The sequence below is a fragment of the Bubalus kerabau genome, chromosome 8, assembly GCF_029407905.1.
Source record: "Bubalus kerabau isolate K-KA32 ecotype Philippines breed swamp buffalo chromosome 8, PCC_UOA_SB_1v2, whole genome shotgun sequence".
NCBI classification, from domain to species: Eukaryota; Metazoa; Chordata; class Mammalia; order Artiodactyla; family Bovidae; genus Bubalus; species Bubalus kerabau.
Window position 1 is genome coordinate 10,118,978 of NC_073631.1, and position 12,288 is coordinate 10,131,265.

Consider the following 12,288-nt stretch of genomic DNA (forward strand, 5'->3'; position numbering starts at 1 on the left):
AAATCAGTCCTGAATATTCATTGGAAGGACTGATGCTGAAGCTGAAACTCCAATACTTTGGCCACCTGATGTGAAGAACTGACTCATTGGAAAAGACCCTGATGCTGGGAAAGATTGAAGTCGGGAGGAGAAGGGGTCGACAAAGGATGAGATGGTTGGATGGCATCACTGACTCGATGGACATGAGTTTGAGCAAGCTCTGGGAATTGGTGATGAACAGGGAGGCCTGGTGTGCTGCAGTCCATGGGGTTGCAAAGAGTTGGACACCACTGAGCAACTGAGCTGAAACAACAGGGTCCTACTGTATAGCACAGGGAACTATATTCAATCTCCTGGGATAAATCATAATGGAAAAGAATATAAAAAGCAACATATATATATATTTATATTTATATATTTGAATCACTTTGTGGTATTGCACAGTTTAACACAACATTGTAAAGCAACAATACTTCAATAAAATAAAAAAATTTTAAGTAAAAAAATGATTTGGGAGATTGAGATTGACACATATACACTATTGATACTATGTATAAAATAGATAAGTAATGAAAACCTACTGTATAACACAGGGAAGTCTACTCAATACTCTGTGGTGGCCGAAATGGGAAGGAAATCCAAAAGTGAGGGAATATATGTATATGTACAGCTGATTCACTTTACTGTACAGCAGAAACACAGCATTGTAAAGCAACTCTACACCAACAAAAATTAATTTTTAAAAATATATATTTGAAATAATAGGATGATATCTGTGTTGAATTATAAATAATGACAGGAATGATAACAGTGCTTTGGATGGAATGCTTGTGTCTCCCACAAATTCACATGTTGAAACCTTCACTTCCAATATGGCTAAATTTTGAGATTGGCCATTACAGAATTATAGTTCAAGGAGGTCATGGGTACGGTCCTGGATAGGATCAGTGTCCTTAGAGGAAGAGAAGGCAACAGCTCATTCTCTCTGAGAGCTCAGACCAGCTGAGCACTCAGCCCTGAAAGCCAGGAAGAGAGCCGAGAATCAGACCTACCCCCAGGCAGCTGGGGCCTCCAGGATCTGAGAGATGTAAGTTTCTTCCGTTTCAGCCCCCCAGTGCAGGGCATGTTGTTATGGCAGGCCTGGGGCAGTGATGGTGATAGTGATAATAAGACCATTTATTTAACTGTTCACCACATGAAAGCTCTACACGGGTCATCTCACTGAGTTCTTACAACAGCAGTGATCATACGTATATTTTATGTAAAAGCTGAATCACAGACAGTTAAGTAAGCTCTTGAGTTTGCACCACTAAGACCTACAGACAAAGCCCAGACTATTTATGTCAGCACAATCCTGCCTCAGGACTGATTCCAAGAGCTGCTAATATCGCTGAACATCTACTCCATGCTGGACAGTGATGAAGAGAGATTTGCATTAATGTTCTAGCTTGATCCTGAGTTACAAATGCCCTCTACATCCAGGAAGGTCAAGTAACATTCCCAAAGTGAAAATGTTAGTCACTCAGTTGTGTCTGATTCTTTGCAACCCCATGGACTATAGCCTGCCAGGCTCCTCTGTCCACAGAATTTCCCAGGCAAGAATACTGGAATGGCTTGCCATTTCCTCCTCCAATGGATCTTCTCAACCCAGGGACTGAACCTGGGTCTCTTGCATTGCAGGCAGATTCTTTACTGTCTGAGCCACTAGGGAAGCCCCAGCACCCCCAGAAGACCCGCTATTCTCAGGTCAAAGAGGCAAGATTTGAAAGTAGGTCTTTCTGATTTCAGGAACCATCCTTCCACTGCCCTGAATTTTATAGCATTTCAGCAGAGAGGAGAAACATGCTTTTCAGAGGAACTACAGAGAAAATACTCAGAAGCTTTGATGTATTGGAGGGAAGTGTACATCACAAAGTGGGCTGGAGAAGATCACATTTGAGCTGGAAGCAGAGCCAGATCTGCTGGCACCCAAGCTGGTATCTTGCCCTTGACCTGCTGTCTGACCCTGGCTCATAACCCTGGTTCAGTTCAGTTTATGTAAAGGTGAATGAAGCCTTCATCTGATTACATTTGGGTGGGGTAACTATGGGGCTTTCCTGGTAGCTCAGCTGGTAAACAATCTACCTGCAATGCAGATCCTGGTTCAATTCCTGGGTGGGGAAGATCCCCTAGAGAAGGGATAGGCTACCCACTCCAGAATTCTTGGACTTCCCTGGTGGCTCAGGTGGTGAAGAATCTGCCTACAATGCAGGAGACCTGGGTTCTATCCTTGGGTTGGGAAGATCCCCTGGAGGAAGGAATAGTAACCCACTCCAGTATTCTTGCCTAGAGAATCTACATGGACAGAGGAGCCCACCAGGCTACAGTCCATGGAGTCACAAAGAGTTGGACATGACTGAGTGACTAAGCATAGCCCAGCACAGGGTAATTATGAATGTGGGGGGGGGGGGGCGGGGGTTGGGGGAGGAACAGTGACCAATCAGCCATCACGACACCATAGGAAGGGTTTGTCTGAAGTTACATCCTGATGTTTAATGAACAAAACCACAAATATATCCCCATAATTTGGTAACCCATGGGATTCAGTGTACAAAGTCATACCCTCGGACATATGAAATTGAAAGTGAAAGTTGCTCAGTCCTGTCTGAATCTTTGCAACCCCATGTATACAGTCCACTGAATATACAGTCCTGGCATATACATATACATATATGCCATGGCAAATATAGTATTCACAACAATGCCTCCCATTTGCAAGACAGTCTCATGAAGCTTCTAGATGTGTTTTTTAACCAGTACATTTTCCTGGGTTTGAGAAATGCATTTACCTCAGTAGACTCCATTTTTTCCTTGAAACACTTGAATGTAAAGAAAAATATGATAAATTTACTGATAAGATAGTGAAATATCCCCCATGCAATGACAAGCAATAACAAATAATTAAGAAAAATGCTTCTGACTTCTTTCAGCAATTTGAAACCCTTTCCAGCAAGAAAAAATTATCCATTAAAGCTCTCCATAGGAATTCTCACTGGGAGAAAATGGCAATGATATTTTTTTAGCCCAAATGGAAAATATACATAAAATTTGTTCTTTTCTTTATCTATTGGATCCAATTTGATAACGCTTGTAAATACAAACAGCATTTGACCTACAGATGTTAATGTGTGTGTGTGTGCATGTGTGTGTGTTAGTCATTCAGTTGTGTCTGACTCTTTGCAACTCCATGGACTGCAACCTTCTAGGCTCCTCTGTCCATGGGATTTTCCTGGAAAATATACTGGAGTGGGTAACTATGCCTTCCTCCAGGGGATCTCCCTGACCCAGGGATCAAATCCAGGTCTCCTGCATTGCAGGTGGATTCTTTACCATCTGAGCCACTAGGGTAGCCCACAGATATTAATAACACTACACTCATCCTAAAAATAGTAATGCTCTTAGAGCCTGGGCTGCACCAAGATAGTCACCTAGTTCACTCAGCATGTCCAAAACTGATTTCATTCTGTTCTCACGGTGAAATGGCCACAAAACTTGTAGTGTGTTCCTGTGGTAGTAATAGCTGGCTGCTTATATCCAGTATCTATTTTATTCTTGCATAAAATCAGAACCCACATTTCATTTTAGGGCCATGCCTGACAATGTATTGCCCAAACATTTGCAGATAAGCTATGGCTATGTGATTATTTCTGGCCAATGTCATATAAGCCAGGAGACTTCTTTAAATTTTGTACTTCCCCCTACCCAACCCTAATCCTTTTTTATTTTTTTTCCTTTTTGGATTATATTGTGACAGCTAGAGCTCTAGCAGCCACTTTGGAATATAAGGGAAATTCTAAAGATGGCAGATCTGGGTTCTCAGTGTCTGTGGATCCATTATATGTTTCCTCCAGAACTGTAGGCAAATAGCCATTGCTCACTGAATAGTGTTTATTTGCTCTAAAATTCTCTTACTCTCAATAAACTTCTTCCTGTTCTCCATCTCTGGAGGCCCATCCAGATGGTGAGGATTCCATGAGGTCAGTACCCGCACCGCTGGTTGGAGAGCAGAGGGTGGTCAGTGCTCACAGGTCTCAACCTGCCATCTCCACCAACTGCCTGCTTCTCAAGCTTTTTACTGAATACATTACCTCTTGCTTACTGCACTCACCTTTCATTTAGTACATAGAGAGGGCTTAATAATATTAATTGAAAAAATGATCATGTGCATGCACACTTACGTGACCGAAAGGGCTTTGGACTATGCTAGGGTATGAAACTAAGCTGAAACATACCATAGACAGACTGCCCCCAAACCATCACTAAGCAGGACTAATGCAACAGCCAAGCAATAACAAGGAGAAAACACAGTCATATCTGTTTGGAAATTTTAAATGTCTATATCCTCCATTTGGGTAGGAATATCTGTGATTAAACTGAAGTATTCATATCCTACTTATGACATGAAATATCGGGGGGAGGGTATGTGAGGAGCATGCATTTCATAAGATGATTTGGAGGGATAATGTTATTGCTGTTCAGTCACGAAGTCGTGTCCAACTGTTTGTGACCCCCCGCACTTCAGCGCGCCATGCTTCCCTGACCTTCCCTATCTCCTGGAGTTTGCTCTAGCTCCACTTTTTAATTCAATATCCACTAAACCAAACTAAGTGTAAGTTTAAGGCTCTTACTCTTTACTATTCCAAAAATATACTTCTTGTTTGCTTTTTACACTCTCGATTTTTCATGAGGGTCTTAATACATCCTCTGTTTAAACATCTGGGTAAAGATACACCATATAATAAAAGTCAGATCAGTGGAAGTGGAATCATAATGGTTGTGTCTGCCTTACAAAGTACTCCACTCATAATGCTTTCAAATGATGGGAGTTTGTTTAAAAGTCTCAGTTGGGTGACCTTAAGCCCAAAGGTCTTAAGACAAATGTTCAACTTCAAAGGCATAACATATCTGCATGACTTATGAATGCAATGACATTTTCAACATTAACATAAGCTTTGACCTTTTGTGTCCAGCCTTCTGGGATACGGTGTGTTAGCAGGTATGCTTCCTGTGTATTGTTCAGAGTACACCTTGAAGCATAAACTTCAAGAACACAGCATCTCAAAGCCTAGAAAACAATCCCTAAGAGCAGATTGTAGCAGAGTAAAACTCAATGAAATTTTAACCTTTTCAAGCTTTAAAGGATCTAGTAGTTTGTTTTCCTGCTTACCAAAATTAAATTCAATTCCTAAAGATGCAAGGAAATATACTGGTGGAAACACAATTACATTCCGAGAATCAAGTTAAAGCACATCTCATTTATTCACAGCAGTATAAACATGTTCATTATTCACAAATTTTATCTATTGATTCAACAACAACAAAAGATTGTATCTTCCATTTTGACAGGGAGACAATGTGAGAATTTGGGGAAGATCATAAGTAACTTCTTCAAGAAAGCATAATTCAAGTGATACATGTGGATCAAAATCATTCCACCAAAACAATTCATGATTGGCTTAATCCTTACCAATTAAAAAATCTCTAGTATAGAGTTATATTCAGGAAAGATTATATTTTAATGAAATCTTGCTTCAGCAAAGAAATACCACATGAAAGTGTTTTGCTTTGATCACAAGCTACTATTATTAAATAACTTAATTGCATAAAGTTAAATTTTAAAATAAAGTCAGTACAGTCCTCTATTTTAGAAAAATGTTATTCAATGAAAGTTGAGAAAACTTTCAACTCAGAAGTGTCTGACTAGAAACTCTTTCAAGGAGCAGACATGGTGATTTTATTCAAGTTTACACAGCCTTCTAGAGCACTTTATATCTGAGAACATTCCAAGGACAATAATTCTGAGAATAACATAATTTTAGAAATATAAAACTTGTCTAAAAATCAGTGTTTCCTACATATAGTGGTACTTTTGCTTCTATAATTAGAAGGTACCTAAGTATTTCTTAGATCGTTGATTTTCAAGCTGAAAAGTGCCTCAGAAACCCAGGGGACTTGTTTAAACTGAGACTGCAGGGCCCCCGGCCCAGAGTTTTAGATTCTGGGGTGGGGGCTGAAAACCTGCATTTCTACCAAGCTCCCAGAAGATGCTGATGCAGCTGTTATGGGCACCAACACACTCTGAAAACCACTGACTTAGAATAACTTTAAGAACAATAATAACTCATTCAAATTAATAAAAGGAAAATACATCTATATCACAATTCTTTCTATATTTTCCTAAATTTATAATCTGTGAAACTCTGGTCAAATTTTTTGTAAATGATACAGAGTCCCCAGTTCAATTTACTTAATTTTGATAAAGCAAAATTGACTAAAAATTTCTTTAATTACTCTTTTTAAAAAGACTCTTTTATAAGGAAGAAATGGTATGCTTTCATCTCATACCATATAATGTCATCCAGGGTTATGGAAAGGGTGCATTTAAATCATTGAATTGTTACTTAGACACATGTAAAGGTAATTCCCCTGGAGAAGGAAATGGCAACTTACGCTAGTATTCTTGCCTGGGAAATTCCATGGACAGAGGCCTGGTGAACTACAATCAAAGGGTCGCAGAGAGTCAGACACGACTGAGCGACTGAACAACAACAACAACAACAAAGATAACCGAGTAAAAAGATGACAAAAAATAGGAAACAATCCTGGGTATTATTCTCTATGCAAATAAGTCAGGAAAGTCTTTAACCTTCGGGGCCTCAGTTGCTTTAAAACTAAAATGGAACATTTCACCCAGACAACCTCTGACAGCCTTTCTAGCTCCTGAAGGAATGTGAATTCCTTCCTGTGTCCCAGGAAGCCACCTTGGCTTGGCAAAAAGAGTAACTAAATCAGAGAAAGTGCCCAAAAGTCTACAGAAAAGCATGACCTTTCAGCGTGTTCATTATTAACTAAGAAAGAGCTTCAAAACAGAACATGAAGGCGAGAATGAGACTGGACTGCCACCCGTGTCTTCCACCTTCTCTGGGGCCCACTTGCTTCTTTGATCTTTGAATTTAATTAAAACAAAAGACAAGGTTTTATTTCCCTGAAAAACGTCTTCTTAGTGCTTAGACAGGCAGGTGCCGTGGGTGATCACACTCAGCGGACAGATCAGAAGGTGATGGAGTTTGCCACTGCTCAGTCGCAAAATTAACAAATATCTGGAAGAAATGATGAACACAATTGCTAACTTCGAGGAACCCTCAACCCTTTGTTCTCATACAAGGAACATCTTCTCAAATATTCCTAAGAATCACAACCATTCATTCATACCAATCCTTCCCAATCACCTTCAACACATAGGTCCCAACTTCAGGAATGATAAACATTTCCAGACACAATAAATTGCCAGGAAATTCTCAATGCCTTAAGCACGATTTTAGATTGACCTATGATCTAATTTCACCTGCCAGGACTCTTAGGGAACCAAGCACGTTTCTTCCTAAGGTCAGCTCACAGTGGAGCCCCTTTAATTATTAGTGGTATGTGTGGGTGCCAGGTCGCTTCAGTCATGTCTGACTCTTTGCAACCCTATGGACTGTAGCTCACCAGGCTCCTCCATCCAAGGGTTTCTCCAGGCAAGAATACTGGAGTGGGTTGCCATGCCCTCCTCCAGGGGATTCTCCTGACCCACGCCTCTTATGTCTCCTGCATTGGCAGGAGGGTTCCTTACTGCTAGCGCCACCTGGGAAGCCCAGTTATTAGTGGGGGTGGGGGATAACTGGAGACACAGTGGATGGCAGCCTGACCTGCTTATTGAACAAACAATGAAACTAGGAGCAGATGGAAGCCCTGAATGCTGAATACTTACCTTGAGTGGAGAGCACACAATCAACAGACCTCCTTTATAAACTCAAAAAGTGGTTAATAAAAGACATGGTGACCTCAAGAAGTAATCTGCCCCTTTTTTAAATCAGCTGGAGCAGGCCTCAAGGAAAACAACCCAGTGTCTCCTTCAAGGTACTATACCTGCTCCAGAGTGGTTTGGTTGATGGAGTAATGTCTGATATTCAGGAAGCTTTTATTGTCTTCTAGAACTCTGAACAGGTTGGCTAAGCATGCCCATCTTTTTGGCATGTGATATTCCAACAAATTAAGGCGCTGCCCCTGAAAGCAAAAAAAAAAAACAAAAAGATTGGATCACAGGATTAGGAATCATTAAAACTTGACCACACTATAGTTAATTGCCAAATAAACTATCTCTTTTCAAAGCACAGTCTTTTCAAACCCTTTTCAAACTCTTTTCAAACCCTCAGACACCAGCTAAAGTCAGAGGTCAGTTTTGTGAGCCTTCCAAGAATGCTCATGGGCTGTGCTTTACCACGAGGCATATTTGATAAGACGTATCCCCCAGGGAGGGGTGCTGCTCTGCCCCTTTCTGTCCCCACTGTGCCACAAGCCTGGGAAACCCTTCTTGGGGAAAGAAGATCCTGTTAACAGCTAGGGAGAGGGAGGTGGATGTGGTATCAGAGACAGATGCACGGAGACCCCTGAACCTCACACCAGAGCACCCGCCATCCTCACCACTGGCTGAGCAACTCCCGGTAAGATGCTTAACTCTCTGAGCCCCATTCTCAGGGGCGCATGTGGAGACCCCAGTAGTAGTTTCATGGGGTAGAGGGCCTTGAACATGAACCCCTGTAACCTAGACAGTATGCCTCTCTCTGGGTAGGATTTTACCCAATGGTTGTAGATGAAATAGACAAGCAATAGCTCCTTTAAGGACAACAATCTATTAGAAGTTCTGACAAACTGGAATCTTGGGGTCATCCAAGAGAACTGCAAATGGTGCTTCTCAGAGTTTCCTGTGCACAGGGGTTGCTTGGTCCCCTTGGTAACACAAAGACCTGGGGTTAGGATGCCGGGGACTGAGATGCTACGGGTCTCACCCACTCCCAGGTGATGAGGACCCACTGGCTCAGGGACCACACTTTGTATCAAGTGTGTAGAGGGCTGTGACCTCAAGCCCAGGGCCATTCTTGTGAATTAATGCTGAAACCACAGAAGCTACAACCCCCCTAGTAAATGTATGGAAGAAGCTAACTTGTGTATCTTCCCTCCTAAAGAAAATGAACTATGTGATGAAGTTGTGCCCAGAGGAAAGGGAAGATGAATAAGAACTATCTGCACTGGGAGACCTCATAACAGGACCAGAGGCTTGCCATCCTTCAGAGAGGTCAGGTGACACCCACAGACAGCCCCTGCTGTTTTGGGGGAAGATATGTGGCCTGTACTTTGCAATGAGCTCACAACAGCAGGCAGTGTCTTTGAAGCATAGAATTAAAACAGGGGGAAGACAAGGGCATTTGTGAGAGGTTTTTAGCTCAAAATGAAGTAATGTACAATGTTAGCACTACCTTAAACTGGATTCCTGGAAAATAGAGCTTCAAGCAGTCAGAAACAGCACTGTGTTGATCTACTTCCTTGTGGAGCCAAATCTTGACTGTATAACCATCACCAAACCTGAGAGTTGAATTTAAAAAATAAGGTTACTATTATATAAATCTAAGATAGATAAACTCTAAGTCCACTTTCACAGGAAGGCAGAAAAAGTCAGTAACTATTCCAAATTGTTGGAAGATTGTGTATTCTCAAAAACAGAATATTCAAGAATTAATAACACAGACACTGATTTATCTGTTTGAAAAATTAGCAAATCTTAGAATCAACACCTGGTTCAATACAAAAGAGAGGGTGAAAATGCAAGCTGTGAAGACAAAGTGCTAAGTTAAGAAGCCAGAGCTGAGATGGAGATGAGCCCTGGGACCATCCCAGTCTCAAGAACTGCACTGATGCCCAAGTGGCTAGAAGAGTGGACGGTAACAGGGGCTGATCATAGAATCAAGACAGACATTTGCTTATCATGAAAAACAATTTCCTCAACTGTCTGCCAACTCTGAGGGCCCAGCAACTCTGACGTCACAGAGCTGTGAACAGAGGTCTGCTGGGGTCTGAGCAACCACACCCGAGGGGACGCTCCTACTACACACAACCTCAAATAGTGAACCCCAAGAGTGGAGGGGGCTTCCCAAGATGATTTACATTGTTCTATTACATAGGCCAGGTGCCCAGCATGGTGTCAGACACACAGTCAGATCTCAGTGAAGATCTGCTGAGTGAAAGCAAATACACAAATATATCATGATAGAGTGATTTTTTGCTGGTTTTGTTCACTGATATATTTACCCCAAGTACCTAGAACTAATAAACAGTAGTCGAATGAATGAATGAAAAAATAGTACGTCCAGAGCCTTACAAGCACGATCATGCTGGGGGGAAACATGCTACTTTTAAGTCAATTTTCCATGACTAAGACTGACTAACACATTTATGGGCAATCATTTTTCAGGTAAGTCTACCTGGTGAGGAAGAGGACAAAGATAATATGGCTTTGCTTCAGGGACACGGAACAGCCTTGCAAACACCCAGAGATCCTGGTCCCAGTTCTGCTTTCCCACCTCCTGCCCTGATCTCAGATTTCCTCTGAGACCTGTGTGTGACTCCAACTGCCCCCAGCTATTCCGAGTTCATGGTTTCACGTCCACTCCGGGATGAGAGGTCACTGAGGACATGGACAAAACCTGAGTGACAGCAGCCAAGGAGGTAGCCCACCCCTCTGGCTCTCCTGAGCTCATTCCCAGGACTCTCTGAGGCCGACCCTACCCGGTTAGTACAGGAAGTGTGTGTGCTCTGGGCTCCCCTCGCTCAGGGGTGCATGTCCGACATGGAACCCGGGTTCCTGCTCTGTGTCCCTGAGAGTCTCCCACGTGGGTGTGTATTTCAGGGTTCCATGGAGGAAGAGCTGAGGTCCAGATCCTTGAATGGCTCCCACGGTGAGGTGCTGTCTCAAAAGCTGCTACCCTTCAGAGAGCTCTCTGCTGTCCTGGGGAGAGATGCTCCTAGTCACGTGGTTATGGCCAGCCTGAGAGTGAAGGTCAAAGTGTCTGGAAGCCTATGTGTGAATCCAGCTCCCCATCCATGCACCAGACCTCTGACCCCATGGAATTGAATTGTCTCACTTCCATTCTCTCATCTAGAAAACGGGCTCATAGAACGAGGCCCCTGACAAGGGGGTCAGAAGCCTGAGTACACGACCCCCTGAGGAAGCAAGTGCATGAACATCCAGTGAAAGTGAGGTTCCACATGGGACAGGCCCAGAATGAGGAGCATCCTTGGTGTGAAGATGCTCACAGTTTATCTGGGGAACGTAGACAAAGCAAATGAAAAATCAGAACACAGGTGTACCTAGAGATGACCATACTAAGTAAGTTAGACAGAGGCAGACAAATATCATTTGATATCACTTCTATGTGGAATCTAAAATATGACACAAATGAAACAGATTCAGAGACATAGAAAACAGACTTGTTGCCAAGGGGGAGAGGCAGAGGGATAAATCAGAAGCTTGGGATTAACACATGCACACTACTCTATATAAAACAGATAACCAACAAGGCCCTACTGTATAGCATAGGGAACTATAGTCAATGTCTTACCCAACAATGGAAAAGAATATGAAAAAGAATGTACATATGTGTATAACTGAGTCACTTTTCTGCACAGCAGAAATTAACACAATATTATAAATCAACTCTTACCTCAAAAAGTAAAGAATCAGAACATGAATCTGCAGCACTTATTACACAGAAATACAGGGTGAGAGGTGACACAGACTAAGCAGAAATGACTTCATGGTTTCACACACATTAGGATCCCCTTCACATCATCAGAAATGGCAGCCCTCCAGGGGTATTCTCCTAGAATGTCTTTTAATGCACGCTAAATTCCAATAATGGTCTAATATTTTCACCATAAGCATGTATACATATTAATGTTTAAAAGTTATATTTGCACTAAGCCATTTCAGCTTTACTCTAGAGAATCAGAATTACACAGTTCCTTAAAAAACAAACAAAAAACACCAAAGAGAAAATGTTTCTGAAATAGATTGCAAACTCCTCAGGATCTCTCTAGAATACTTGATAAGACATGCAGACAAAAAATTATACAATCACAGCATCCTCAATAATTGAGAGAATCTTTGCATATTATCAAATTATGATATATCTAATTTACATTATTCTTACTTTCTCACTTCTGCCTATAACCTACACTTAATGCCAATGATCTAAATTCCACGAAGGATTTATTCGATTCGTGTACTTTCCATTCTAAAAGCTTTCAAAGTAGCAAAGGAGTCATCTGTGTATCAACTCACTCATCCCTCTCACATTTGCAGATAACCGATCACATCCACATCATTTGCAAAGCCGGCGATTACGTAAAGACAAATAAACAGCTTTACAACTGTCACTGAAGACGCCTGTAAGA

At 41.8% G+C, this 12,288-nt stretch overlaps 1 protein-coding gene across 1 annotated transcript in view; it reads right to left on the minus strand.

Annotated features, from left to right (window-relative positions):
• Positions 1-6,722: 6,722 nt before the first annotated feature.
• Positions 6,723-12,288, minus strand: part of ABCA13 (ATP binding cassette subfamily A member 13) — a 409,559-nt gene continuing 403,993 nt past the window's right edge. Inside the window, exons 62-64 of the mRNA XM_055589635.1 lie at positions 9,315-9,420; positions 7,927-8,064; positions 6,723-7,118 (exon numbers count right to left, since the gene is read on the minus strand). Of these exons, the coding sequence (XP_055445610.1) occupies positions 7,026-7,118; positions 7,927-8,064; positions 9,315-9,420 (337 nt within the window). The 3' untranslated portion in view covers positions 6,723-7,025. The remainder of the gene's footprint in view (positions 7,119-7,926; positions 8,065-9,314; positions 9,421-12,288) is intronic.